This window comes from Chinchilla lanigera, unplaced genomic scaffold, assembly GCF_000276665.1.
Source record: "Chinchilla lanigera isolate Chin_1 unplaced genomic scaffold, ChiLan1.0 scaffold00008, whole genome shotgun sequence".
NCBI classification, from domain to species: domain Eukaryota; kingdom Metazoa; phylum Chordata; class Mammalia; order Rodentia; family Chinchillidae; genus Chinchilla; species Chinchilla lanigera.
The window spans coordinates 16701408-16726234 of NW_004955409.1; the positions used below are offsets into that span (position 1 = coordinate 16701408).

The window sequence follows — 24827 nt, forward strand, 5'->3', positions numbered from 1 at the left end:
GTGTGTCATATTAGATTAAGGATGTGAAAACCATATTAGCCCCAATTGTATTAGCTTGGTTCAGGATGTGGCTGAATGGATTTACTGAAGACAAAAGACCCATCGTGACAGTGAGTGACACCAGTAGGATTGATGGTAGACTGGATGGAATATACAGAGAAAGATCGAAAGCAGGAGTTATGGTTTATGTCTGGATGTTCCCCTCAAAGCCACTTGCAGGATTTTAGAGTTTATGATTAATTCATGGTCCAACGTTGGAACTATGGATATGAGTGCTATGCCTGCCCTGGGGTGAGTAGTTTGCATACAGTGTAAGGGAGGAAAACAGGCTTCTTGCCACTGCTCCTCCCTTTTGCTCTTGTTGCTTTTACTGTTTTCCACCACCATAAACCGTTGCCCTCTGCCATATGCCTCTCTGCTTTGGAGCCAGCCAAAGTCCCCAATATAGGGACTGAAACCTCTACAAACTGTAAGCTAAATAAACCTTTCCTTCCTTAATTCTGGGTGTCAGGCATTTTGTCTCAATAACGAGAAAGAAGTAACCAAAACAGCAGACTTGTTTCTTTTTTCTTTCTGCCTGTCTGCTATGGACTATTTCTCCATTGCCATGTCCCTCTGCCATGCTGGCCTGCCTGGGAGCCAACTGACTATGGAACTAAAACCTCTACAAACTGGGAGCTAATATAAATCTTTGCTGCTTTAACTTGCGGGTGTCAAGTATTTTGTCCCAGAAATAAAAAGTAACTAAAACACCTCCCTAAGGACTCTCTTCTCATCCCTTTTAGAGCATACAGTGTGCAGTGTGTATACAGTTGTGTCTTCATCTATTTGAGCACCTTGCTGGGGAGGGAGGCTGTTTCGGGACATCTGCCAAGAGTGGGATTTCTCAACCCTGATATGGTTGACATTTTAGATGATAATCTTTATAGTGGAGGGGCCATCCTGTACATTCAGGAATGTTTAGGGCTGTCTTCTACCCACTAAATGCCAGCAGTACACTCCCTAGGTGGGACAATTATAAATGTCTACAGACATTTGCAACTCTCCTTTACAAGGACTAAATTATCCTTGGGTAAGAACCATTGGCCTTGAAGAAAGAACATTTTTCCAGTTCTCCTAAAATTGTCACACAGGAGCTGAGGGTAGAATCAGTGGTAAAACATATGCTTCACACACATGAGGCTTCATCCTGCTAGAACTAACCATGGTTCTGGGAATATCTCTCCAGATGATGTAGTCTCAAATGCAGCAACTCTGACACAGGAAGACTTCCAGTACCATCTTCTTTTCTTTGGACCTCAGTTGCGTCTGTATGTGTTCCCTGAGTTATAGGCCTAGGACAGGACATGTTATCCCAGGTAGCCAGCTGGGAGCCAGGAGCAGCACTCTCCCCCCCACAGACAAATTTAAAGAGCTTCCCCAGTGTCAGCATATTGATAACCCAATGGGCTGATGAACACAGGCCTTGCCTCTCCTGCTTTCCTAGCACACTTTGTTAGCCACAGACTGTTTTATCTAGTTTTGCTTGGAAAATAATTAGTCATCCTATGTAAATTCTTGTTGCTGTTCATCCTAGAGCATGCAACATGCTTGTTAGTTGTCAGAAATGGGTTTTGTTTTTGTTTGTTTGGTCTCCAATTGTTTGCTCTTAATATTTCAGGGTTCCTATTTTGTCTGATTGGGAGAGCCATGCCATCTCCATCATCAGGCTTAGAAGTCTTCACATCTCAATTCCAAATGCTTTGGAGGTTGAATGCCTGTCTTTTAAAAATTCCTCTCTGTCCTACAAAGTGTGTTTCATATATGCTGCTTAACCTGTAAATTTAAGCCTGGTTTTACCCACAAACTTGGTACAAGCCATGTCCATTTTCTCATTATTCTGTAAAAGCAACAAACCTCCTTTTAGACAAACCAAAAGACTTTTCTTTTTTTTCTTGCAGTACTGGGGATTGAACTCACGACCTTGCGCTTGCCAGGCAGGTGCTTATGCCACTGAGCTATATCCCCAGCCCCAACAAACCTCCTTTTATTCATGTAGATTTACTTCCCATTCCCAACTGATTTCTTTTCCTTACTTTCATTCATTCAGATGTTTTATGTTTATGTTTTGGAACTGGAATATTTGCTGTGACAGAATGTAAAAGATCTAGAATTTCCAAAAGGGGACTGCAAAAGCCACTTCAAAAGTTTGATCCACTGCGACCTTTCCAGTCCAGTGTTGTAAGTCTTAACCGTGAAATGTGACACGGCTCTAGGAAATTGAAGAATTTTCTTAGATAAAACATACAAAGTTGTGCTGTTCTAAATGCTAACTGGGGTGAAGAAGAGCGCAGTTTGTGGTCAGATGCAGGTTTGGCGTTCGATAGGGTTTAGCACTGACTGTCCTGGCTTCACCTTCACTTCCAAGATGGAAACAAGGCGTCCTACACTAGGCTTCAGCCAGCGACTGCGTCGTGAGAGGCTCCAACCTGCAGAGTTGTTGAAGCGGAACCCAACCAGCTCCACTCTAAAGCCTGGCACAGTCTATACTCTTGTCAAAAAGGCATGGCGATCTATAATTGTCAATATCAATGCTTTTAGAACCTGAGGTGCTGTTTAAAAAAATAAAATAAAAGTGTCATACGCCGGTAATCCCAGCACCTGAGAGGCTGAAGTAGGAAGACCTCCGCGAACTCAAAGCCAGCCTAAACCACATACACAGTGCGACCCTGTCTCAAAACAAAACAAAACAAAAAAACTGCTCTTCCTGCCGGAATAGCTCAAACTAAAAATTAAATTTGTGTGCAATTTTGTATTTGGTCTAGTGGCCCCTGAGAACAAAACGTTCTTTCTCAATCTCGAATATATGGCGAATTGAGAAAAAAGTGCTTTCAAATCCCAGAAGCAACCCACATTCTTCAGACAAGGACCTCCGAGAGCAACACCAGTAGCGGAGGCGGTTGGCCGGGAAGGGCCAAACTTAGTAACCGCTACAGTGTTGGGCACGCCTGCGGGGTCCGTGATTGGTTTTCCCGCCGCAGAGCACTCTGGGAGGAGTGGCGGAACGCGGAACCGGCGCGCGCTCTGTAAAAACGGAATGAGCTCCGCGGGTCGAGCTGCACCCCCTGCTCTTGGCCAGTCGGGGTGACAGACGCTCTATGGGCACCTCGTTGTCCACGCGGAGCGAAATCGCGCCCCAGGCTTCCTTGAGTCGCGGCGAGACGCGTGGTGACGCCAGGGCGGAGCGCGCCAATCCCGAGCCGGCGGGAGGGCCGGCTCCTCAGATTTGAAATCCGGGCGCTGGTGTGAGGGGACCTCGCGACGCGCGGGGTGCGCTCGGGGCGGGCAGCTGTGGGGCTCGGGCGCCAGCTCGGGGTCGCCCGGCCGTCCTGTGAGAGTCGAGGCGGACATCAGCGGTCACCTTGGGCCAGACCCTTCCCCCGAGGTACGAGCTGCCGCCCCGCTCCCCGCTCCCCGCTCCCTGCTCCCCGCCCGCCGTCCGGGTCCCCGGCCCTGTGTCCCCGGCCCTCTGTCCCCGGCCCTCAGTCCTCGGACCCGGTCCGCGCTGCCGGGCGCGACCCCCACCTTCCGCGCGCTCCGCCCTGGCCCGGGCTGCTCCAGAGATCCTCACCCTGGGCCTACGACTCAGGGATGTAGAAACAGAGGATGTCTCCAGTGTATGCTTGCTTCTGATTAAACTGCGTGCCGGTTGCAAAACGTTTTGGGTGCTGATGCATTGCAGCGGGCGGCCCGCTCACCCTGCCGTGCATAGCTAAGCACTGTACCGTTTGGCGCGCTGCCTTCCAGTTTCGCCCTCTGTTTATGTTCGTATTTGTTAACGGAAATGCAGCTACACGTCTGGGCGCGGTGGGGGGAGGGGCATATACCGGAGACTGAACCCAGAGCTTCACCCTGAGCTGCGTCCTCAGCCCTCCTCCTTTTAAATTTGGAGGCGTGGTCTCTCGTAATCGCTAAATTGCCCAGGCTGCGCCAGAATTTAAAATCCTACCTCTGCCTCCCGGAGTGCTGGGGTTACAGACGTGCCCCTTCAACCCCAGTTTTCTGCTTGCTTTTTAAATTTAATTTTCCTGGGAATTTTGCATGTCAGTAGCTGTATATCTTCTTGTTGAATACACAGAATTCGGTTTTGTAGATGTAGCAGAATTTATGAATTTATTTTGACCCTTGTTGGTGGACATCTAAGTTGTTTTCTGATTTCCCCAGTGCTGCAGTGAACTGGGTAGTAGTAGATCATGTTGCCTGTTGTTAAAGAACTTGGGCTTTGAGGGTGGGCTTGGTTTCTGCTCTTTCTGGCTGTTAAGTGTGACCCTGGCCACCTCACTTAACCAGTCTGTACCTTTGTTTCCTTATCTTCAAATTGGGAGCAGTAAGATTGCTGAAATCCTAAGAGTTGCAGTAAGATTGTATAGTGGCTAACATGTAGTAGGTACTATTTAGTAAGTACTGCTTGTCATTACTGCATAGATATTTGCATTGATGTTTCTGTGAGGATGGATGGATGTTTCTGTGAGGAAAATAATTTAGAAGTGAAATTTCTGAATTAAGGGTATATAGATTTATACTTTGAAATTAATATTTACCAATGTCTAAGTAAAATGCTTTAATTTTAGTGCTTTAATTTGCATTTCTTCATTTAATAGTAGAGTATTAGTTGACTAATTTATTGGACTTTTATATTTCTTTTATTAATTGCCTATCAGTTCCTTTGGCATTTTCAGTGTTTTTGAGAATGGATTCATTAAATCTCTGAAAGTTGTGTAATATAGCTCTGTGTCATATGTGCTTTTTCTGCCTCGTGTATTATTTAACTGTTAACTTAGGATTCTAGTTCCCCAGGCTCACCTTCCTTAATGTGCTGTAGGATTTTAACCCATCCCATCAGATTGTTACTGCAGCTACTACTGCAGTAAATTTCTAGAAGAATTTCCCATGTCTTTTTTTGGAGGAGGAATAATATTTAGTAATATTGTTTAGTGGTCCTGTGTTTACACTGTAAATGTTTATAGCTTTCCCTTTTTCCCTAGTGTATCAGCACTTGCCAGTTTTCAAAATAATATTCCAAACAGCCTTAAGCAGTTACTGAAAACAGAAGCAAAAATTTTAGCATTCACCTTCTCCATTCTGAGAAGGGTCTAATTAGAAGGAGCTAATATCTTGCTCATGACTTCTATCTAGGTCAAATATGCTTGGCTTTGAGGACATTCTGCTTCTTCCTCAACTTGAGTGATGCCAATTATGATGATGAATTTTTTTGAAGGAATACTTTTAACAGTTTAATAGCTTCACTTATATATGTTTTGACAGGGACCATTTTTTTGTCACTTTTCACTGGTACTATGTTAAAATGCCTTTCATTTTCAGGAATATTTGTTCATACTATTTGTCTAGTTCCATTGTTTTGCTTTTCTTATATGTTTGTTGAATCCACTGTCCTTGATGTATCAGTTTCTTCAGAACTTATTTTAAAACTAATTCTATTTCATTTTCAGTATCTTTCATTTCTGTTTTCTAGTTCTTTTACTGTTTACCACTGTACTTATATGCCCTTGTGCTCCTCTACTTTGTGTGTGTGTGTTTTATTGGTACTTTATAACTACATATTTATGGGTTATAATTTGATATTCCAGTACATGTATGCATTGCCTATATCAAATCAGAGCACTTATATCTGTCAAACATTCCAAAACCTAGTTATTTTGAAATATATCTTATTGTCACCAGGCATGGTGGTGCACCCTTGTAATCCCAACACTCAGGAGGCTGAGGCAGGAGGATCATTGTGAGTTCCAGGGCAGCATGGGCTACAAAGTGAGCACAAGGCCAGCCTGAACTGTATAACGAAACCGTCTCAAAAAGCCAAAAAAAAAAAAAAGAAGAAGAAGAAATATATCTTATTGTTAACTGTAGTCACCCTGCTGTTCATAGAACATTAGAACTTATTCTTCCTACTTGTAGCCTTGACCACCCTCCTTCCTCCACTCCCGATTATCTTCTCCTCCTCCATCTTCTTATCCTCCCTCTGTCCATCCTCTCTGCAGTCTGTGGTAACTACATTCTATTTTCTACTTTTATACCAGCTTTTTAAAGATTCTACATATGGAGGAGGTTGTATAATGTTTGTCTCTATTTGCCTGGTTTGTTTCACTTAACATAATACCCTCCAGGCTCATCTATGTTGTCTCAAATGACAGGATTTTGTTCTTAGTTGTGGCTGAATATATTCCGTTCTGTAGATACACATTTTCTTTATCTGTTTGTCTGTTGTTGGGCATTTACATTGATTCTGATTTTTGGCTGTTGTGAGTAGTGCTTCAGTGAACATGGGTGTGCAGATATCTTTTCTACATAGTAATTTCATTTTCTTTGGCTATATACCCACTAGTAGGAGTGCTGGATCATATAATAGCTCCACTTTTTAAAGTTTTTGAGGAACCTCAGTAGTATTTTCCATAATGGCTGTACCAGTTTAGATTATCCTAATACTTGCTCCACATCTTTGCCAACATCGTTATAGATAATAGCCATTCTAACTAGCTGGGGATATAGCTCAGTGGCACAAGCACTTGCCTGGCAAGCACAAGGTCCTGAGTCTGATTCTTGGTACCAAAAAAAAAAAAAAACAAATCACTAACTGGAAAAAATTGGAATCTATGTGGTTTTCATTTCCATTTGCTTGTTGATTAGTGATGTTGAGCAGTTTTTCATACATTTGTTGACCTTTTATATTTCTTCTTTTAGAAATATCTATTAGGGTCTTTTTGCTCATTTTAATTGAATTCTTTGGGTTTTTGAATTCCTTATATGTCCCTGTTTAACCACTGTTTCCTCAGAGGCTGAGCATTAATGATGTGTTTTGTTTTGCTCTTGTAACTAGAAGGACACTGGGGGCCTTCACATCTTTCTTGGGTGGGCTATATCTAGTGGTTTGACTTCTGTATCTATTCTGCAAATCCTATCCACATTTTTTCTCTGCCTCTTCTTTCCCACCAACTACAATGAAACCACCGTCATGCTTTGGCAGCTCTTTTAATTTCTACTGAGTTGCTGTTTGTCACATATTGAGGAAGGAGCGTTCACATACAAAACTTACGGTGTCTCTTTGGGAGACAGGAGAATTTGAGGATTATTTCCCCCAGTACCCGAGGTAGAACCCAGGGCCTCTACACTGAACCACATTTCCAGGCCTTTTCATGTTTGTCTTGAGACAGGTCTTACTGAGCTGCTCAGCAGAACTCAGACTTGCAATTTTCCTGCCTCAGCCTTCCTCACTGCTGCAATTACGGACACCACCACCTTGCCTGGTTTGAGGATTTTTCAGAATTTTGACCTCCTACCTTCATCTCGCTGCTTGTTTGAATTGGTTGGGGAGATAGGGTGTAGGAGCAGGTCTGTGGTGCAAAATTGTGTCTATAGGTATATGCTTTTAAATTAAAAGTTATTTTTGTCAGTACAGATTGGGTCTATTTGCAGTGCTGCTAGACTATTTGCAATTTTTACTTGCTGTTAAGCATTTCATTAGTCTCTGATGAATTAAGATTGGGTAAATCCAGATATACTCTGCCATTTTCCCCTGCAATTGTCTAGTTTATTCATTCTTGTTTTTGAGAGAGAGTATGTACCTTTATTGATACTGCTTAAAGTGAACAGTTAGTATAACTCCCAGAACTTCCTTCCTGATACCTAGAACATTAACAAACCTATAAATATATGCATTATTGCATATTGCTGAATTAACGTTTGTGGAAGAATTACAGTAGTTTTCCAGTCTCAGGGTCAGTCACACTTTTACCCATCTTTATCAGCTCTGATTATTGAAGAATATTTTCCTTTCTTTCCCCCCCTTATAATCCTAAATTACTGGATAAAATACTACTTCGTATACGAACTTTTAAGTTGATTGTTTTTCACAGAAACTGATTTTCTCTACTGTAGATAAAGATACTTGATGTCTTTTCATCTGATTATATTAGTACTTTTGTAATAGGCTTTTTATATTTAGATGATCTCAAAAAATATCAGAAGAGTTACAAATTCAGTATTAAGAGATGCTACAAATCTTGACTAGTAAGTTCCAGGGCTCTTTGATTGAAATACTTCATTTTCCAAGAATTACTTAATACAACAATTATAATTCCTAGGTATGAGGAATAAAATTTACGTGTAAGAAGTTAAAGAAAATCTCTGTAGTATTACATTTTAAAATAGTTATGGGGCTGGAAATATAGCTGAGTGGCACGGGGCCTGCCTGGCAAGCGCAAGGTCCTGAGTTTGACTCCTGGTACCCAAAAAAAGTAAATAATTATGATTTACTTTTTATTTGAAGGTTTTCAACAAGATCTTGTAATTTAAATGTTTTGGCATAATAAACTCAGAGTTACAGATTATTTAAATAATTGAATGGATCTTTTGGTTGTCATTAGGATAGATAATTGTAACTGCTGCCTTAAAATTTGAGTGAGTAAAGGGGAAAACCACATTTGTGAAAGTTAAAACATTTTATAGTTTAATAGAGTGTCATGCAGATGCTTCTTTTTTTGCTACTTCTTTTTTAAGTAAATATTAGATTGAAACCACTAAGACTTGATGTTCAAATAAATTTCAAAAACAGATATTCAAAGTTCAGATCTTAGAGCTGTTAAATATATCATTTAGTGAATGCTGCTTTTTTGAAAGAAGTAAATGTAAAGACCAAATACTCTTCTATTGAAACATAATAAAAATAAGACTTTAACAAAAAACTAAAATCCTAGTCTAATTTGTGAACTCTAGGATTATCCAGTGTTGTTATGAAGCAGTTAAACTTTTCACTTACTAGAATGTTGTTACAGAAAGCAAATAAACTTTAAACTTTTCATCACCAAAGCATGATAAAGATTGATTTCACTTTGAACTACAGGTTTCTCTGGGTCCTACTGAAGTTCTACCCTGAAAATTGTGTTTGAATTTTCTCTTAGAGGAATTTTGTTGATACTGGCTTATCAAGATGATTGCAACACCTTTGAAACATCCGGGAATTCACTTATCTTCAGAGGTATCTTCTCAAAGAAGAAATATGCCCATGGATGCAGTCTTTTTTGACAGTATTCCTGCAGGCACACTTACTCCTGTAAAAGATTTGGTGAAATATCAGAAGTCTTCTTTAAAACTGAAAGACCGTAGAAAGAATCAGTTTCTAGAAATGACAACTTCTAACAATAAAAATGTGTTTCAATCTACCATGCTAACAGAGCCTGCCATCTCTAATAGTTATCTTGATATCAGCGCTATAAAACCCAGTAACAGTGGACTAAAAAATGAAGCAGCCTATGAATCACCAGGAAGAGTATTTCAGAGAATGAAAGAAAAAGTACTGCGTGACAAACAAGAGCAAGCAGTTAGAAACAGTAGTATGTTGGAACCACCAAACAGTGAATACAATAAACGCTTCACTCCTAACACAGATGAGAAAAGACCACTGCAGCATACCTTCCTATGTGAAGAAAAGGAAAATAACAGACCGCTCCAATCAGGTAACAGTTATTATATCTTGGCTAAAGAGCTAGAATGTCATAAATATTTAATGTGTCAGACACTGTTTTAGGTTTTCCAGATTAACAGTAAATAAAATACATCAATATCTCTGCTTCTTTGAGTATTGTTCACATTGAGGTAAATTTCAAAAGTAAGTTTTGGGTACAGAAGAGGAAAGCAGAAAGAATAAGCAGAGTAAGAATGATAGAGTCGGAGGGTGTTGTAATCTTCAGAGCAGTGATCAAGGTGAGCTTCAGTGTAAAGGTAGCACCTGGCCCCAAACCTTTGAAGGAGGTGGTAGGTAGAGATATCTTGGGAAATGGAGAAGGGTGACACAGACAGGTAGCTCCTGTTCCTTGAAATAGGAACATGCTGATACATACAGGGATTAGCTATGAGGTCAGTGTGTCATGGACACACTGTGACAGAGCTGAAGAAGCAGGGATAAATAAGAGTCAGGTAATACAGGACTGTATAGATAAGTTGGCTTTTCTTTCTCTCTCTCTCTCTCTCTTTATTTCTCTGTCTCTCTCTTTCTTTTTTAATACAGACCCTCATTGTGTACTCCTGGTTGGCTTTGAACTCTGTGGTGATTCTCCTTGCTTCAGCTTTCAAAGTGGAGTGCTGGGATTACAGGCCTACACCATCATGCCTGGTGTGAACTGGGTTTAATGTGAGCATAGCAGCAGCCACTGGAGGGCTTTGAGGGAGGAATGTTTTAAAACATCTCTCTGGCTGTTGACTTGAAATAGAAGCACCTCAGTAATGCATGTGACAGCACTGGCTTGGTACAGGTGCCAGCAGTGGATGAATTAAGAAGTGCTTGGATTCTGGATATGTTCTGAAGGTAGAGCCAATAGGATTGGCTTATAGATGAAAAAGAGATACAAAGAATAACTTAAGGTTTTTTTGTTTTGTTTTTATTTTGTTTAAGGTTTTGGTTTTGGCCTGAGTAATTCAAAGGATAATTGAAAAGTCAGATGTCAGGCTGAAAAAAAAAATTAATTGGAATTTAGGGAACTGACTCAGGGCACCAAAGTTCACTTAAAAATTATTAGAACCTAATAGTTAAAAAAAAAGAAGAAGAAAGAAAAAGGATGTAATAATATTTAAAGCTGTGAGATTAAATAAAATCCTCAAGAAGTAAATGTACAAAGAGAAAATATTCAAGGGCTGAGACCTAGAGCATTCCAACATTTAGAAGTTAAAGAATAAAAGGCTTGAAGATATCAATATGTAATACAACCACTATTGTTAATTCCCTACCACTCTGTTTGTAACTCTGTATTGTCTGTATTGTGCTTGTGATATGTTGTAAAATGTTGTATGTCTGTTAATGTTTCCCTCCTTTTATCCTTAAAATAAAATAAAATAAAAAAAAAAAAAAAAGAATAAAAGGCTAGAGAGATGACCAGGAGCAAGGAAAACCAGAAGAATTTTACTAAAGTCAAAAGAGCAAAATGCTTAAAAGAATAGAGAGCCACCAGTTCTGTGTGGTTCTGCTAATTGGTCAAGTAGGCTGAGATTTGATCCATGGGTTTTGCTGCATGGAGGCTGTCTGGGTTACTTTTTCTCTCGTTGCTGGGACAAAATACTTGACGCCCAAAATTAGGGAAGGAAAGGTTTATTTCACTTACAGTTTGTGGAGGTTTCAGTCCATACTTGGCAGGTTACAAGGCAGAGTGCCACATGGCAGAGGGCTACAGCTCATGGTGGCAGAACACAGCAAAATCAACAAACACAAAAGGGAGGAATGGCGGCAAGCAGCCTCTTCCTCTTTCTTACATATGCAAACTATCCACCCCAGGGCAGGTGTAGCTCTCACACCCATAATCAATCAAACTCTAAAAGCCTGCCCCATGGCCGCATGAAGCTTTGCGGGGACACCCAGACACAAACCATAACAGAGGCTATTGGTAACTTCAAATGCAGTTTTGGTGAAATAGTAGGCATAAAAACATGATTCGAGTTAGTTCAAGAGGGAATATGATGAGAGAAATTGGTAATAACTACAGAAGTCTTTCTGAGGAGAACAAACAAATAATGAGAAGTATAATTAAAGGTTTTGTAGTTGTGAATATTTGGTGAAATAACATTTTTGTATGCAGTTGGAGATAATCTATGAGAAGGCACAAACGTAGATTGCTAGTGTGATACCTGAGTATTTGAGAGGGAAGAGAATTTCCTACATAAATCTAGGTTTGGTTTTAGCTAGGCACAAACAGATAAATTATTAAGAAGGAACGCAGTTAGTGAAAATGCAGATGCTGGTGGGTCATTGTTATATAATTTCACAGATAATCTGAAATAAGTAAGGCCGTCATCAGCTGCAAGTGCAAACGAGATGCAGTGTTCAAGTGTGAGTAGGTAGAGGTCTGAATAGTGCAGAAGAGAGGAACAGTAAATTGTCTAGTTTAAAATTGATTTTATGAACAACAAAGAGATACTTGAGGTTTTCAAGCATGTCTAAAATGAGACCAGTGTGTATATATAACTGTAAATTTTCCTCTATCCTTTTTTATTTTTTTATTTTGGGGGGATTTTTTTTCCTGTACCAGGAATCGAACTCACGATCTTGCACTTGCCAGGCAGTCGCTGTGCTGCTGAGCTAAATCCCCAGCCCCTCCTCTATCCATTTTTAAATGCTTAAGTGCTGGTAGGGAATAAGCAAGGGGTTAGATTTTATCTGGGTTGTATTTTTGCCAAATACATAAAATGGCAGAAAGACAAGTTGAGGGTGAGTGCAAGGGGGTAACCGTGATTACCTCATTAATCAGGAAAAAGTAGACCTGACTAGTATCAGGAAGTGTAAAGAAGTACTGGACAGGTCTTGTTGGGATAGCAGATTTGAGAGAATGATTTGCAAAAATAGAAAGTGTTCAAAAATTGGCACACTTGGGTCAGGGATACAGCTCAACTGCACCAGCGCCTGCCTGGGAAGCACAAGATCCTGAGTTGGATTCCTGGTGCCAAAAAAGAAGAAAATTGGCACACTTGATTTTGATGAGTTTCAGTAATTGGTAATGAAAGGTATTTTACATGTATTTTCTTATTCCTTTTAACAAGCACTATGGGACTTAGCAAATAGGGCTTATAAAGAGCCCATTCTCTTGATCACTACCCAAAAGATTGTAGACATGTGTTTCAAAGGTAGTGACACATTCTGATAAAGAGAAACAGAATTTTCTAAGGGAGTTTGAGGTAGAGATGGAGGAATACACAAAATAGTCCTTCTTATACCGCCTAGGAGAAAATGGAGAAGCAAGTGGGATTATGCATATTAAACCATGTTTTACCTGTGAGACAGAATTCCAGAGGGAAGAAATGCCTGTCTGCTGTGAGAATATGATGAGCCTTTCCCAGCAAGTACACAAGTGTTGTAATATTATTTCAAAGGTTTGTTGTTGTTTTTTTTTTTTTTTTCTTTGTCTTTTTGAGATAGGGTCTATGCAGTTCAGGCTGGCCTTGAGCTCACTTTGTAGCCCAGGCTGGTCTCAAACTTGCAGCGATCCTCCTGCCTCAGCCTCCCGAGTGTTGGGATTACAGGTATGCACCACCACGCCCGGCTCTTCACAGGTTTTTTTTATAGCCTCTGCTTGGCTACACAGGACCCATGTTCTACAGCATGTTTTATTTGATCAAGTCACATGCTTATTTTTAATGCATTGCCCTGCCATTCCAAAGGAGTTAAAGAAGTAGAAACTATTTGCTACTTTTTATACTTCATTTTAATAAAATCTATATATTCAAATTTCTAAGGCTAAATGGCATACTTGTTAAAGTATAATCACTACCAATTTTCTCAAGTATATTTGACATTAAACATAATTCAGTTTTTCCTTTTCTATCACAAACTTTACTGTTATCTCTTTTATATGTGAAAGAAATTCATTTCTATATTCAAAAAACATTAAATTTTAAAGGGCTACAATATAAATCAGAGTAAAATATAAACAGCACTTGTTTAGTTGACAAACCCGTTTTTGTGCCTTTAAAGGCCTACAAAAAAGATGTCAAGGGAATATAAATTATGGTTGAATCTCCTATTATGTCTCAACATTTTGACTTAAAGAATAAGACAGCTCTTATTTTGTGTTTCAAATTTACATTAACCAGAAACAAATAGAATTTTTAAGACTGGCTGGCACCTCATGTATAATCTTAACAAGTATCTGCCTACTTTGTGGCAGCACCAGAATTTTATTCCAGATCTCCAGACTAGTAAGTCTACTAACGTACTTCCCCCATTTCCCTGCCCCAAGTCCTCGCCTGACAGCATAGATCGCCCTGTTAGCCACTGTGTGACATTGTCCATCTGCCCGTTAGTCAGCATCTCCTCAGCGAGCTTTGTGCCCAGGCTCCTGGGGCGTTGGTGTCCAGTGTAACTGCTGGCACTGAGCAGACTGGTGTGTGTTGCTGGACAGAAGCTGCATCAAGGCTGTGCAGATGCCCAGCTGAGGTCTCCTTGAGCCTTGCTGCCCCCTGTACTAGGAGGGGCCATGGTCCAGACCCTCACGCTCACAGAAGGCTCCTGTTTAGTTTTATACACAGCAGGCAGATTGTGGGTTAGAGAAGTTTATAAAAAATGCTTCCTCGGCATGATACGGGTATAGAGAACGGAGTGGAGGCATGAGAAGACAGTAAAGGGAAACGTGGATGTACCAGTCATATACGCAAAAGTCCACCGTGCTGGTCTAATCATTACTGAACCTAAATGTCGTCATTGCAAGATTTTAAAAAGGCATTTTTTTTCTTCTCTGTAATAGTGAACTTCTTTTTTCTTTTTTTTTTTTTAAAGCTCCTGTCCAAGAAGTTACTCGAGAGTCATCACTTTTCCTTCCCTTCCAACAAAAGACTCAACACCAGCAGGAAAAGAAAGCACAGCTGCACAATTTAACTTATGGTAAACTGTCCTCCTATTTGTGTTTTAGTTGTCCAGTTGGGGCAGTAAACATTGATAAAGGAAAAAAGCATGAATTATTTAAAAGCCAGAGGCACTCAGAGACTGGGCAGGAGGGTAGAGCATTCTAATCCAAAGACTTCTTTTTAATATAAGCAGTTTTTGCTTGACTTTTATTTCTCTCATTTAATTTCATATAATCCTTATATAAACTTTCCTTTTGGATCTTTTGCAGAACTTCCAGCTGTGAACCAAGAACATGAACATGTTTTACCTGCAGGAGTCTCAAACAAAGGCTTAGCTAGAGCTCAGCTGACTCAACAGATTCCTCACTCAAAAAAGAACATAGTTGAAATCCCCAAGTCCAAAAAGGACACATTTGTTTTAGAAGATGTTCATTCTTCCTATGAGAAATTGCAAAATACGGATGTTGAAACTTCTAGTACTGATGGTATTCCTGTTAAAAGTAGTAGTCAGGAAATAGTTTCTGATAGTGATATGACAACAGGAGGTACTTCACAAGGGGAAAGTGTGGAACAAAACGAAAAAACAGTGTCCACAGAGACCAGTCTTCCCAATCCCATGGAAGAAACATGTAAGATTGTACTTGCCAGTCCAAGACTATACTTAACAATACCTCGGAGGTCAAAAAGAAATATTTCAAAGCTTTCTCCTCCAAGTTTATTTCAAGCTATTACAGAAGAAGTTAAAAAAAATAAGGTAGGAAATGTTTTTTGGATTTTTGAGACATCCTCTCACTATGTAGTTCAAGTTGGCCTTGAAGTCACTGTGTAGCTGAGGCTAGCCTGAAACTCTCAGGTATCCTTCTGCCTCAGCCTTCCAAGTGCTGAGATGCAGGAGTGTGCCACCGTGCCTGGCAAGGTAGGAAAGCTTTTGAGGTTGTTTGTTTGTCTGCTTTGGAGACAGAGTCTTGCTGTGTAGTTCAGCCTGGCCTTGAACTCACTATGTAGCCCAGGCTGGCCTGAGCTTGCAGTGATCCTCCTGCCCCTGTCTCCCAGTTGCTCGGATCACAGGCATGTACTGCCATACTAGGTGGTAGCAAAAGTCTCACTTTCAGGCATTACACTCTTACCACCAGCTCCCCTTGTTCAGGATCAGTCCCCTCCAGGACTCTTCCCCTGAACTTCCCCCACGAAGCCAGCCTTAGCCCTCTTTCCTCTCTATCCAGTATAGATCCCATGGGACATCATTATGACCATTGCAGTGATAACTCTCAACTGCTTCTCCAGTAACCTCTCACCTTGGGAAAAAACATTGAACTTCACCAGCATTTACAAGGTCCACATCATTCATGCTCTAGGGAGAGCGCCAACCTCATTTCTCAACCTCTCCTTCTCTTCTGCTTATTTCTTTCAAGTTACTGTGCTTTCCCACGGTCTGCTTAGGGCCTTTGCGCATGTGCTGTGCTTAGAAAAAGCTCATCATCGTGTGGCTCATCCCACACTTTATCATTTCTCTGCCCCAAGACCTTCCTTGACATCCTGACTTAAGAAGCACCCTAGTTACCTTCCCTTAAACTTACTTTTCACAGTAGTTTTCACCTGCAGACATTTTAATATTTAGTTGTCTGCTCAGATACCACCACCTTGCTTGCCTCTGCTTCCCCCACGACATACACTTGGTAGTGTTTACTGTTCGAGGGCAACTGTTTTATTACTCACTGAATCCTCATGGCCTAGAACAGTGCAGGGGACTCGGCGAACACTTACTGAATAACAAGCGGGCATTTTGAGTCTTTAAGCGGTGTGGTACAGAACTCTAACTCATCTCTGCCACAGCACAGTTACAGAGCTTTCAACATCCTTGATTTGTTCATCTTTAACATCTTTCTCCTACCCTCACCCTCCGTCCTGGCCCTACCCATACCTTGTCATTAGCAGTGAGCACGCGCACCGAATTTCCACTTTCAAGCATCCTACTCTTACTGCCGCCTCCGCTTGTTTAAGATCATTCCCCTTCCAGTCACGTGGCAAGTTATTTAACTAGACATCGTGTGTCCAGCCTACTTAGTAGCCTAGTTTTGCGAGGATAATGTGAGTTGACACATCTAGATGCTGGAAACACTGTTAATGTTAGTTTTATTTTAATATTATCCCCACCGTGACTGATATTTTGATATATCTTAGGTAATTCCAAATGTGGAAAGTAGAAAAAGAAGGAGTGTTACTTACAGACTCTTCCCCATGTCTTACCTGTAAAATTTTAAATGAACATAATTGAGAAGTACAGTAATAAAGATAGTCCTCTCATTTTAATGTATTTTCCAGATTGAGTATATAAAACCACAATGGAGAATTTGTCTTTATATATAAATTTATAATTTTATATAAAGTAAATGGCCACTCAAACTAGTTACTGTATAAATCTTAACTTCAGTTCTCATCAGAAATAGTTCAACTTTAAATTGTTATGAAGTATAATTTTTTGCATAGATGTTTGCAGAAGTTTTTCCATTCGAATGAGTTTTTATGTGTACTACTATAGTGTTCTGAGCTATTCAGGCATTTACTTTGAAATACAGTGCTACAAATGTGTATTACTAGCAGTTACCTTTATAGAAAACCAAAATGTAACTCTTAAGTCAAATTTATTAAAAAAAAAACTAATATTTTTAGGGACAAGGATGATGGGATACAATACAATTGTCCCTTTTTCTCTAAGTTACTTGCTCTTCTGCAAAATTTGGTGTGTACCTTGGTGTTTTATATGACCAGTGTGCCCCCTACACACACACTGGTTAAGGTAGGGGTTTTTATGGGGTGGGTTTCTTTGAGACAGAATCTCTCCATGTAGCCCAAGTTAGCCTGAAACTTACTATGCAGCCCAGCCTGACCTCAAACTCACAGCGATCCTCCAATCTCAGCCTCCCCAGGGCTGGCATTACAGGTGTACACCACCACACCAGGCCTCGTTATTGAGATACTTGATGTAAGAGTTTTGAAATGCAGTTTCTTTTGGATTATAAGGCAAACTATGCAGCACAACCTCAGTTCAACCTCTTTCTTCATATTTGCTGTTTTACTATATACAAGAGTTTTAGCAGTTGCTGTTTAGTGACCTGTGATTTTATAGATGGGTATTAAGGAATCGTCAGGATTACTTAGATGATTTTTTTCTTGTAATTTAATTTTGTAATGCTTATGCTGCAAATAGTACAAGTGATGTGTCCTTTGTTTTATGATTGATTAGGTAATCCAGCTACAGGAATGGATGATTAAAGTCATCAATGATAACACCGCTATATGTGTAGAAGGAAAACTTACGTGAGTGTAACATTTAAATATTCTTGTATTAAAATTTGAGAAGATAAAAAAAATTGAGAATGTGGTTGTGTATAAGAGCTTAAAAGGTGATACTGTATATGGGAAGCAGCCTCTTCCTACAAAAGAAATGCCTTCTCATGAGGTTATGAACAGAAGGTAAAAAGGACTATGCAGGAGCCAGGCGTGGAGACACACACCTTTAATCTCAGCTCCCAGGAGGCCGAGGCAGGAGGATTGCTGGGAGCTCAGGGCAGTCTGGGCTACATAATGAGTTCAAGACCAGCCTGAACTAAATAGTGAGACCCTGTCTAAAGGAGACTATGCAGGCCCTCATCATGTTGATTGTTAACAATGTTTTTGCCTCTTTTCTCAAATTATTTTTTAAGGTAGTGACAGTTCAAATTTGCATAGTGCTTTATTTTTCTCTGAAGTGCTAATGTGTGGACTATTACTATCTGCTTGATTATGTATGATTAGTTGATACTTACTATGCATTTCAGTCCACATTCTCGTGCATGAATGGGGGCATGTGAATGGAGTCACCAGGTAAAAATTACTGATCCAGAAAAGGAGCCAAAATTATTTAAAATTTTGCCACATCTGCACTTTCTGGTTCTCCCTAACATGACAGCATCCACAGGTAAGCGGGCTTTGCTGATTCTGCTACTCTTCCAGCTTATTTTCTGTTTTTCTCTGTGGTGAAACAAGTTTGCAGTGAAACAGTACAGGATAGCACTGGTTAAGTACCTACGTGGAAGTTGTTAAGGTGGAGTACGTGCGAAGTCTGAATGGGGCCCATTTTCTTAAAATGCACGAGGCAGCAAAGACTGCTGCTAAGGGGAGCCCGTTGTTGCTGCTCACTACCAGAATCACTTGGGCAAGTCACTACTATCTTTCAGTCTCTTTCTTTATCTGTACAAGTACTATATTACCTACGTTGTGGGTAGTTCTGAGAATTAAGTAGCTTTTTTTATGGGTTGTTTTTTTTTTTAAGACAAAGTCTCACTACGTAATTTAGCCTGACCTTAAACTGGCAGCAATCCTCTTGCCTCAGCCTCCCCAGTGCTGGGATTATGTGCCACCACACTGGGAAAGAATACTAGAGAACATTGCTTTTAGAATATTATTTAACTGTTAAGCAAAATTAGAAAGAATGGAGGAGAATATTGTGTTAAAACGTAATATAATATCAGTTTAGTACAGCATTTAAGCCCATTTGACTGAATTAAAAGAATTTAATTTATTATGTTTGTAAATAGTATTTATTATTTAATGAATGATGTTTATCTAGTACATCTTCATTTTTTTTTTCTTTTTTATATCCATGCTTAGCTTCATTTAAAGAAATACAGAGAGTAGATTGATGGATCAGTCATTTGATACTATAGTTTTTTTCCTAACTTGAGTCCTTGAGCCTCTTTTTTGCTGTTGTTTTGTTTGTTTGTTTGTTTGTTTGTTTTCGTTTTTTTGGAGACAGGATCACACCATGTAGTTCAAGCTGCCCTTGAACTCACTATGTAGCCCAGGCAGGGCTCGAACTCATGACAACCCTCCTGACTCAGCCTCTAAGTACTGGAATTACAGACATGCTCCACCAGCCCAGCTTTGCTATGTTTTTTAATGGAACATAGAAACATGGCATGTACTGAGGTGAAAAAAAAAATCATAGGATTAGATGGATCTACGACATTTCTAAGCCAAGCTTGGGAGCAGGTACCTGTAGTTCCAGCTCTCTGGAAGGCTAAAGTAGGAGAACTAAGAGCTCCCCAAAGCCTGGACAGAATAGCAAGATGTCAATTTCTGCATGAAAGCCAGCACAGTATCAAACCTGAGGCAGAGGGCCGCAGATGTGCCCTTAGTGAAGCTGAAGCTGCAAGCACTGCCAGCACCAGATGTTTAGGGAAAGCTTCCACGCTCATGATGTATTTTACATTGGGAGCCTGGTTTATCCACAGTAGTTTCTCGGCACATACTCCTAGCATGTGCCAGGCAGTTGAGTTCTGCTGCAGTGATTGGCCCTCAAAGGTTTTACACTTGGACTTGCAATATTGTTATCACTGTTATAGCCAGAGTGCAAATTACTACTTGGCATTATAAATCTATATACTGTACTTACATATGAACACTGTGACTCCTGGTAAAATGTGATTAATTTGGCCTTCACCAAGCTGCTTTTTCCCCTAGAGACATGACGCATGTATACTGGCACAGTAATGTAATTGAGGAGCGGATTAAGCACAATGAAGTTAGGACTTTATCAGGCAACATTTATATATTAAAAGGATTGATAGACCAGTTTTCCATGAAAGAAGCAGGTGAGTATCATTTTTATTGATAAGTTATTTTAATAAGTGAGCATTTAACCATGTTTTTAATAATAAAAAATACATATGTGTGTTTGACTTTTAAATTAGAAATTTTAAAATGATGAATAAATTAAAACAGTTGATCACATGTATAGCTTAAGTATTGATTTTTCTCTCATTCCTTTCCTTTACAACTTCATTAAGTTTTGTCATAAAAAACAAGTGAATTACTCTTCATAAGGAATTACCTTAGAAGAATGTAATTTAACTTCTTTGTTGAACCTAGCTGGCACAACCCCAATCTTGGTATAATCTAATTTTCTACTTACGCATTGCACATAACTGAATACAGTCTACTCTGCATTTAGAATTACCAGCAACAAGTTACAGTCCCTTAGTGGTCCGTGGTGCTGCTCGGTACCCTGCCGTTTTCCTAATCCGCTTGCTCTCTTGTCCTCCCTGATGACTGTGTCAGGTTTTTGGAAATGTCTGCTGTCTCTTCCTTAGTGTTTTCTCAGGCAAGAGGAGAGGTAAACGGGGAGCATCTGAACAGTAGAAACAGTCAGAAGAGAACGTCTCTATCACATCTGCTCATCCGGGTGCATCCACACCCGCTTTCATTACGGCTGTGTTACCCGTATTCCTGCCTGTGGCTGGCAGCCTCTCCCGTTTGTACACCGCTTCCCGTTTTCCCTCTTTCCCTTCTTTTACTCAAGGACACCACTCTAGTAATTTTCTCTTCTATTTCAAAAGCTTTTTTTGTATCCATACTTTCAGCCACTGCTCTCATGTACAGCAGAACTGAGAAGATTTATCTCACTCATACCTGGTTTCTCTCAAATTCTCAATTTTTTTTTTTACTTATTAATCACACTTTATCGCCCAGTTCTCATGAAACAGACTGTATCAAAGTTTCCTGTGGGCTCAATACTGCTGAGTCCACGGGACACTTAAGAGAGTTGATCCACCTACCTCCTTGAAACACTTTATTGGCTTCTGAACTTCCGTATTTCAGTTTTCATGCTGTCTAATTGCCTGTTCCTTCTTTGTGGTTTCCTTTCTTCTTTGCCTCTAAATAATGGAGTAGTTTAGGGCTCTTTCTCCCCTTCGTTCTGGGCTGATTCCTTTTTTCATCATATATGTTATTATCTATATGATAACAAAGGTCAATTTTATATTTCTAATCCAAACTTACCCTAAGTATCCAGTTCATTTTCCATGTACTCATTTGACATCGCTACCAGAATGTCTGTAATGTCTAAACCCTGATCTTCTCCCTTGAATCTGCTTGGCCTAACCTGCTCACCATTTTTCCAGTCTTCTACTGGCTAGCCAAAAACCTTAATTGCCCTCATACCCACATCTAGCATTTTAGGATATCCTACTGGCATTACCTCCAGAATATATGTGAAACCCAGACCTCTGCTGTACTCTATGGGCCATTTAACAAATAAGACTTTTTGCTTTTCTTGCATACTAGAAGGCAAATTCGGTACAGGCTGGGATCTTTGATTGGTAACTGCTGAATCCTCAGTATCTGTGACAGTGCCTGGCACAGAGTAAACAATAAGTATATATATATTTTTTTTCTTGACTGATTTAATGAATTAATGATATCTCTTTAAAAACCTAGGCTTTTGAATAATTTTTTTGTTCATTGTTAATTAGGATATCCATATTATCTCACAAGAAAATTCATGTTTGGATTTCCCAAAAATTGGAAAGAGTACATTGCTGATTTCCTAGAACAATTAAGGTAAAGTATTCTTTTAAGTTTTTAAAAATCAATTTTATTGGGCTGGGGATTTAGCTCAGCGGCAAAAGCGCCTGCTTGGCAAGCGCAAGGTCGTGAGTTCGGTTCCTGGTACCGGAGAAAAACCCAAAAAAAAAAAAAAAAATCAATTTTATTGTATAATTGACATTCATTTAAAAAATACATATTTTAGACAAAAAAAATGTCATGAGCCTTTATCAGTATATATACTCATGTAAACCAGCATGAAATGCTTTTAGTTTGGGGGGTTTTGGGGGGGCGGTGACAGTTTTGAAGTTCTCTTTGACCTTAGAAGAGTTTCAGAAAGAGTAATAATTTCATTAGAATTTTTGTCATGTTGAATAAAATCTAAAAGGATAATAAAACTTCTGGCATATTTCAAGGAGTCTTCTTCAGTCACCTACTAGTTGAAAGTGCTATAGGTGTCAACATTAGGCTGAAGTTCTTGGGGCTTTTTTCTTTCATTGATCCTCCTAGTTATTGTCAGCTACTTAGCAGACACTGATTGGCACTGGGAAAATAAAGAATTTGATTAATTCTTCTCTTTTGGAAGCTGAGAGGGGATGCTGAATTTAAGTTAATCGCAGTATAAATAACTTACAGTGGAGACAGGCAGGTTTTTTGTTTTGGTTTGATTGGGGCTTTTTTGTGTTTTTGAGACAGGGTCTCGCTATGCAGTTCAGGCTGGCCTTGAGCTCACTTTGTAGCCCAGGCTGGTCTCGAACTTGCCACGGTCCTCCTGCCTCAGCCTCCTGAGTGCTGGGATTACAGGCGTGTGCCACCACACTCGGCCAGGCAGTTTTTTTCTGTAAAGGACCAGATAGTATTTTGTGGACACGTTACATGTATTCCAGCCACTCCTGTCCTTGTAGCAGAAAAGCAGCTCTAGGTAGTATGTAAATGAACGAACATGGCTATGTTTCAGTAAACGTTATTGACAGAAGTTGGCAACTGGGAGCATTTGCCCCATAGTTTTCTTACAGTATCAGCTTAAGTAGGAACTATAAGAAAATGGAGTTAGAAGTATTTAGGAAGTTGTACTTGAATTTTTGGGGGAGGAGGGGGTGGAAAGCTCAACGGATTAAAAGTACAACATTAAAGATACTCTTGTCTGGAAGGAGAAAAAGAGTTGTATGTGAGGGACTTCCCTTTTTTATTCATTTACAATATTAGAGAAAAATAATATTTCTGAACATCATTATCAAAGGAAAAATACATGTTTTTAGGGCTGATGAAGGGAAAAGGAAAAAGACCAGAGAAAAACAGAAAACCATGAGCTCTGTCCCTGCTCTGTCTGTGAAAAATGGTGCAGAAAACCAAACAGATGACCTTCAGACGACCAGCACCACTTACGGCCATGATTGTGGTAACTTTGGTATGTTTGCTCTTGTTTTTCCTTGGGCGTAGTGATAAATTCTTACATAGACTACGTTATATGTTGTATATATGGTATTGTGTTCTTTGGCCTGTACTGCCCTAAAAGTACTGCGTTTTTCTTTTTCCTTTTTTTTTTTTTTTAAAGAAAGGCACACACCTGTCATTCCAGCACTCTGGAAGGCTGAGGCAGGTGGATCACAGGTTCAGGCCTGACCTGGGGAACTTTGTGACTTAGCAAGATCTTGTTGCAAAATGAAAAATAAGAAAGGGCTGGGAATGTAGCTCAGTACAAAAGCCCTGGGTTCAACCTCTACTACCACACAGAAAAGTTCTGCTTTTTTCACTACTGAAGTAACTGATTCAGATAGGTCACAGTTACCTTTCAGCTAACGTCATTAAATAAACCTTTTCATTAATTAAAATACTGACGAACACCTATCCACTGATAAACATGTTAATAAAAGGTAATTATTCTTTTAGTTTCCTAGATACAAGGTGTTTAGGCTGCCAATCCACCCCAAATCTGTAGTAAAAACCTGGAAATTATTATGCTAAATTTTTCTCCCTCCTAATAGGAAAAAGCAGCTTGTTTTCAAGGAGGAAACGGCATGTTTCCATGACTGGCCTTTGCTATGTGGGGAACCGGCAGAGCTCTGTGTCAGCTCTTTGCCAACACTATAACCTGCCTCACGTGCCACTCTCACCCGCGGGTTATGTAAACATTAATTACGGCCATTTCTAAATAATATAGATGAGTAAACGTTACTAAAACCTGTTACATACATGTATACATGTCTTTAAATTTTACCTTGTCCTTGTAAACTACAAGCTGTAAAACTCATGCAAAAATTAATTCTTAAGTATAAAGTTTGAGTTCAAGATTACTTCTATCAAAAACAGCACTAAACTGGGTATGATGGCAAGTGTCTGTAATCCCAGCTGCTCAAAGGCAGGAGGATTCTCCGTTCAAGGCCAGCTTCAGCAATTTAGTGAGATGCTGTTTCAAAATAAAATTTAAAAAGGGCTAGGGAGCCAGGCATGGTGGCCCACGCTTGTAATCCCAGGACTCTAGAAGGCTAAGGCAGCAGGATCACAAGTGCAAGCCCATCCTAAACAATTTAGCAACTTACCAAAACCTTTTCTCAAAATAAAAAAGGTCTGGGGATACAGCCTAGTGGAACAGTTGCCTAACACAAGGACCTGGATTTAATCCCTAGTCACACACACACACACACACACACACACACACACACACACACAGCACATATTGGATATAAATGTACCTGTACCTCATTCTAACCACTCCCTCCCTGGCTGTTACTGTACTCACTTCCTTGCAACTTTGCTTATCCTCTTTGGTACGAAGAAAGGAAGAATTTAACCTGTAGATGGCAGCTTGCCCAGAGCTAGCAAAAGATCACTTAGCATAGCTTCAGTTCCTTCTCAACCCTTAGTTATCACAAGTCACCTTGCTGGGCATGGTGGTACAGGCTTGTAATCCCAGCACTCTGACAGCAGTAGGCAGGAACATTGTAAGTTCAAGCCTGGCCTGAGCAGCTCAGCAACTTAACAAACACCATCTTAATTTTTTTTTTTAAAGAGAGGAGTTGGGGATACAGCTCAGTGCAAAGGTCCTGGGTTCAATCCTTAGTACTAAAACAAAAAACAAAAACTCA

The 24827-nt window shown here is 40.0% G+C and overlaps 1 protein-coding gene across 3 annotated transcripts in view; it reads left to right on the forward strand.

The window, feature by feature from the left end:
• The first annotated feature begins 3006 nt into the window (after positions 1-3006).
• The window catches only part of Mis18bp1 (MIS18 binding protein 1), a 47056-nt gene continuing 25235 nt past the window's right edge, over positions 3007-24827 (forward strand). Inside the window, exons 1-8 of one of the 3 annotated variants that reach the window (XM_013510343.1) lie at positions 3007-3424; positions 8897-9509; positions 14309-14413; positions 14646-15130; positions 17621-17694; positions 19879-20009; positions 21669-21756; positions 23001-23149. In XM_013510343.1, the coding sequence (XP_013365797.1) occupies positions 8984-9509; positions 14309-14413; positions 14646-15130; positions 17621-17694; positions 19879-20009; positions 21669-21756; positions 23001-23149 (1558 nt within the window). In that variant the 5' untranslated portion in view covers positions 3007-3424; positions 8897-8983. The remainder of the gene's footprint in view (positions 3425-8896; positions 9510-14308; positions 14414-14645; positions 15131-17620; positions 17695-19878; positions 20010-21668; positions 21757-23000; positions 23150-24827) is intronic. The other 2 variants (XM_005376854.2, XM_005376853.2) reach the window with 2 other exon arrangements.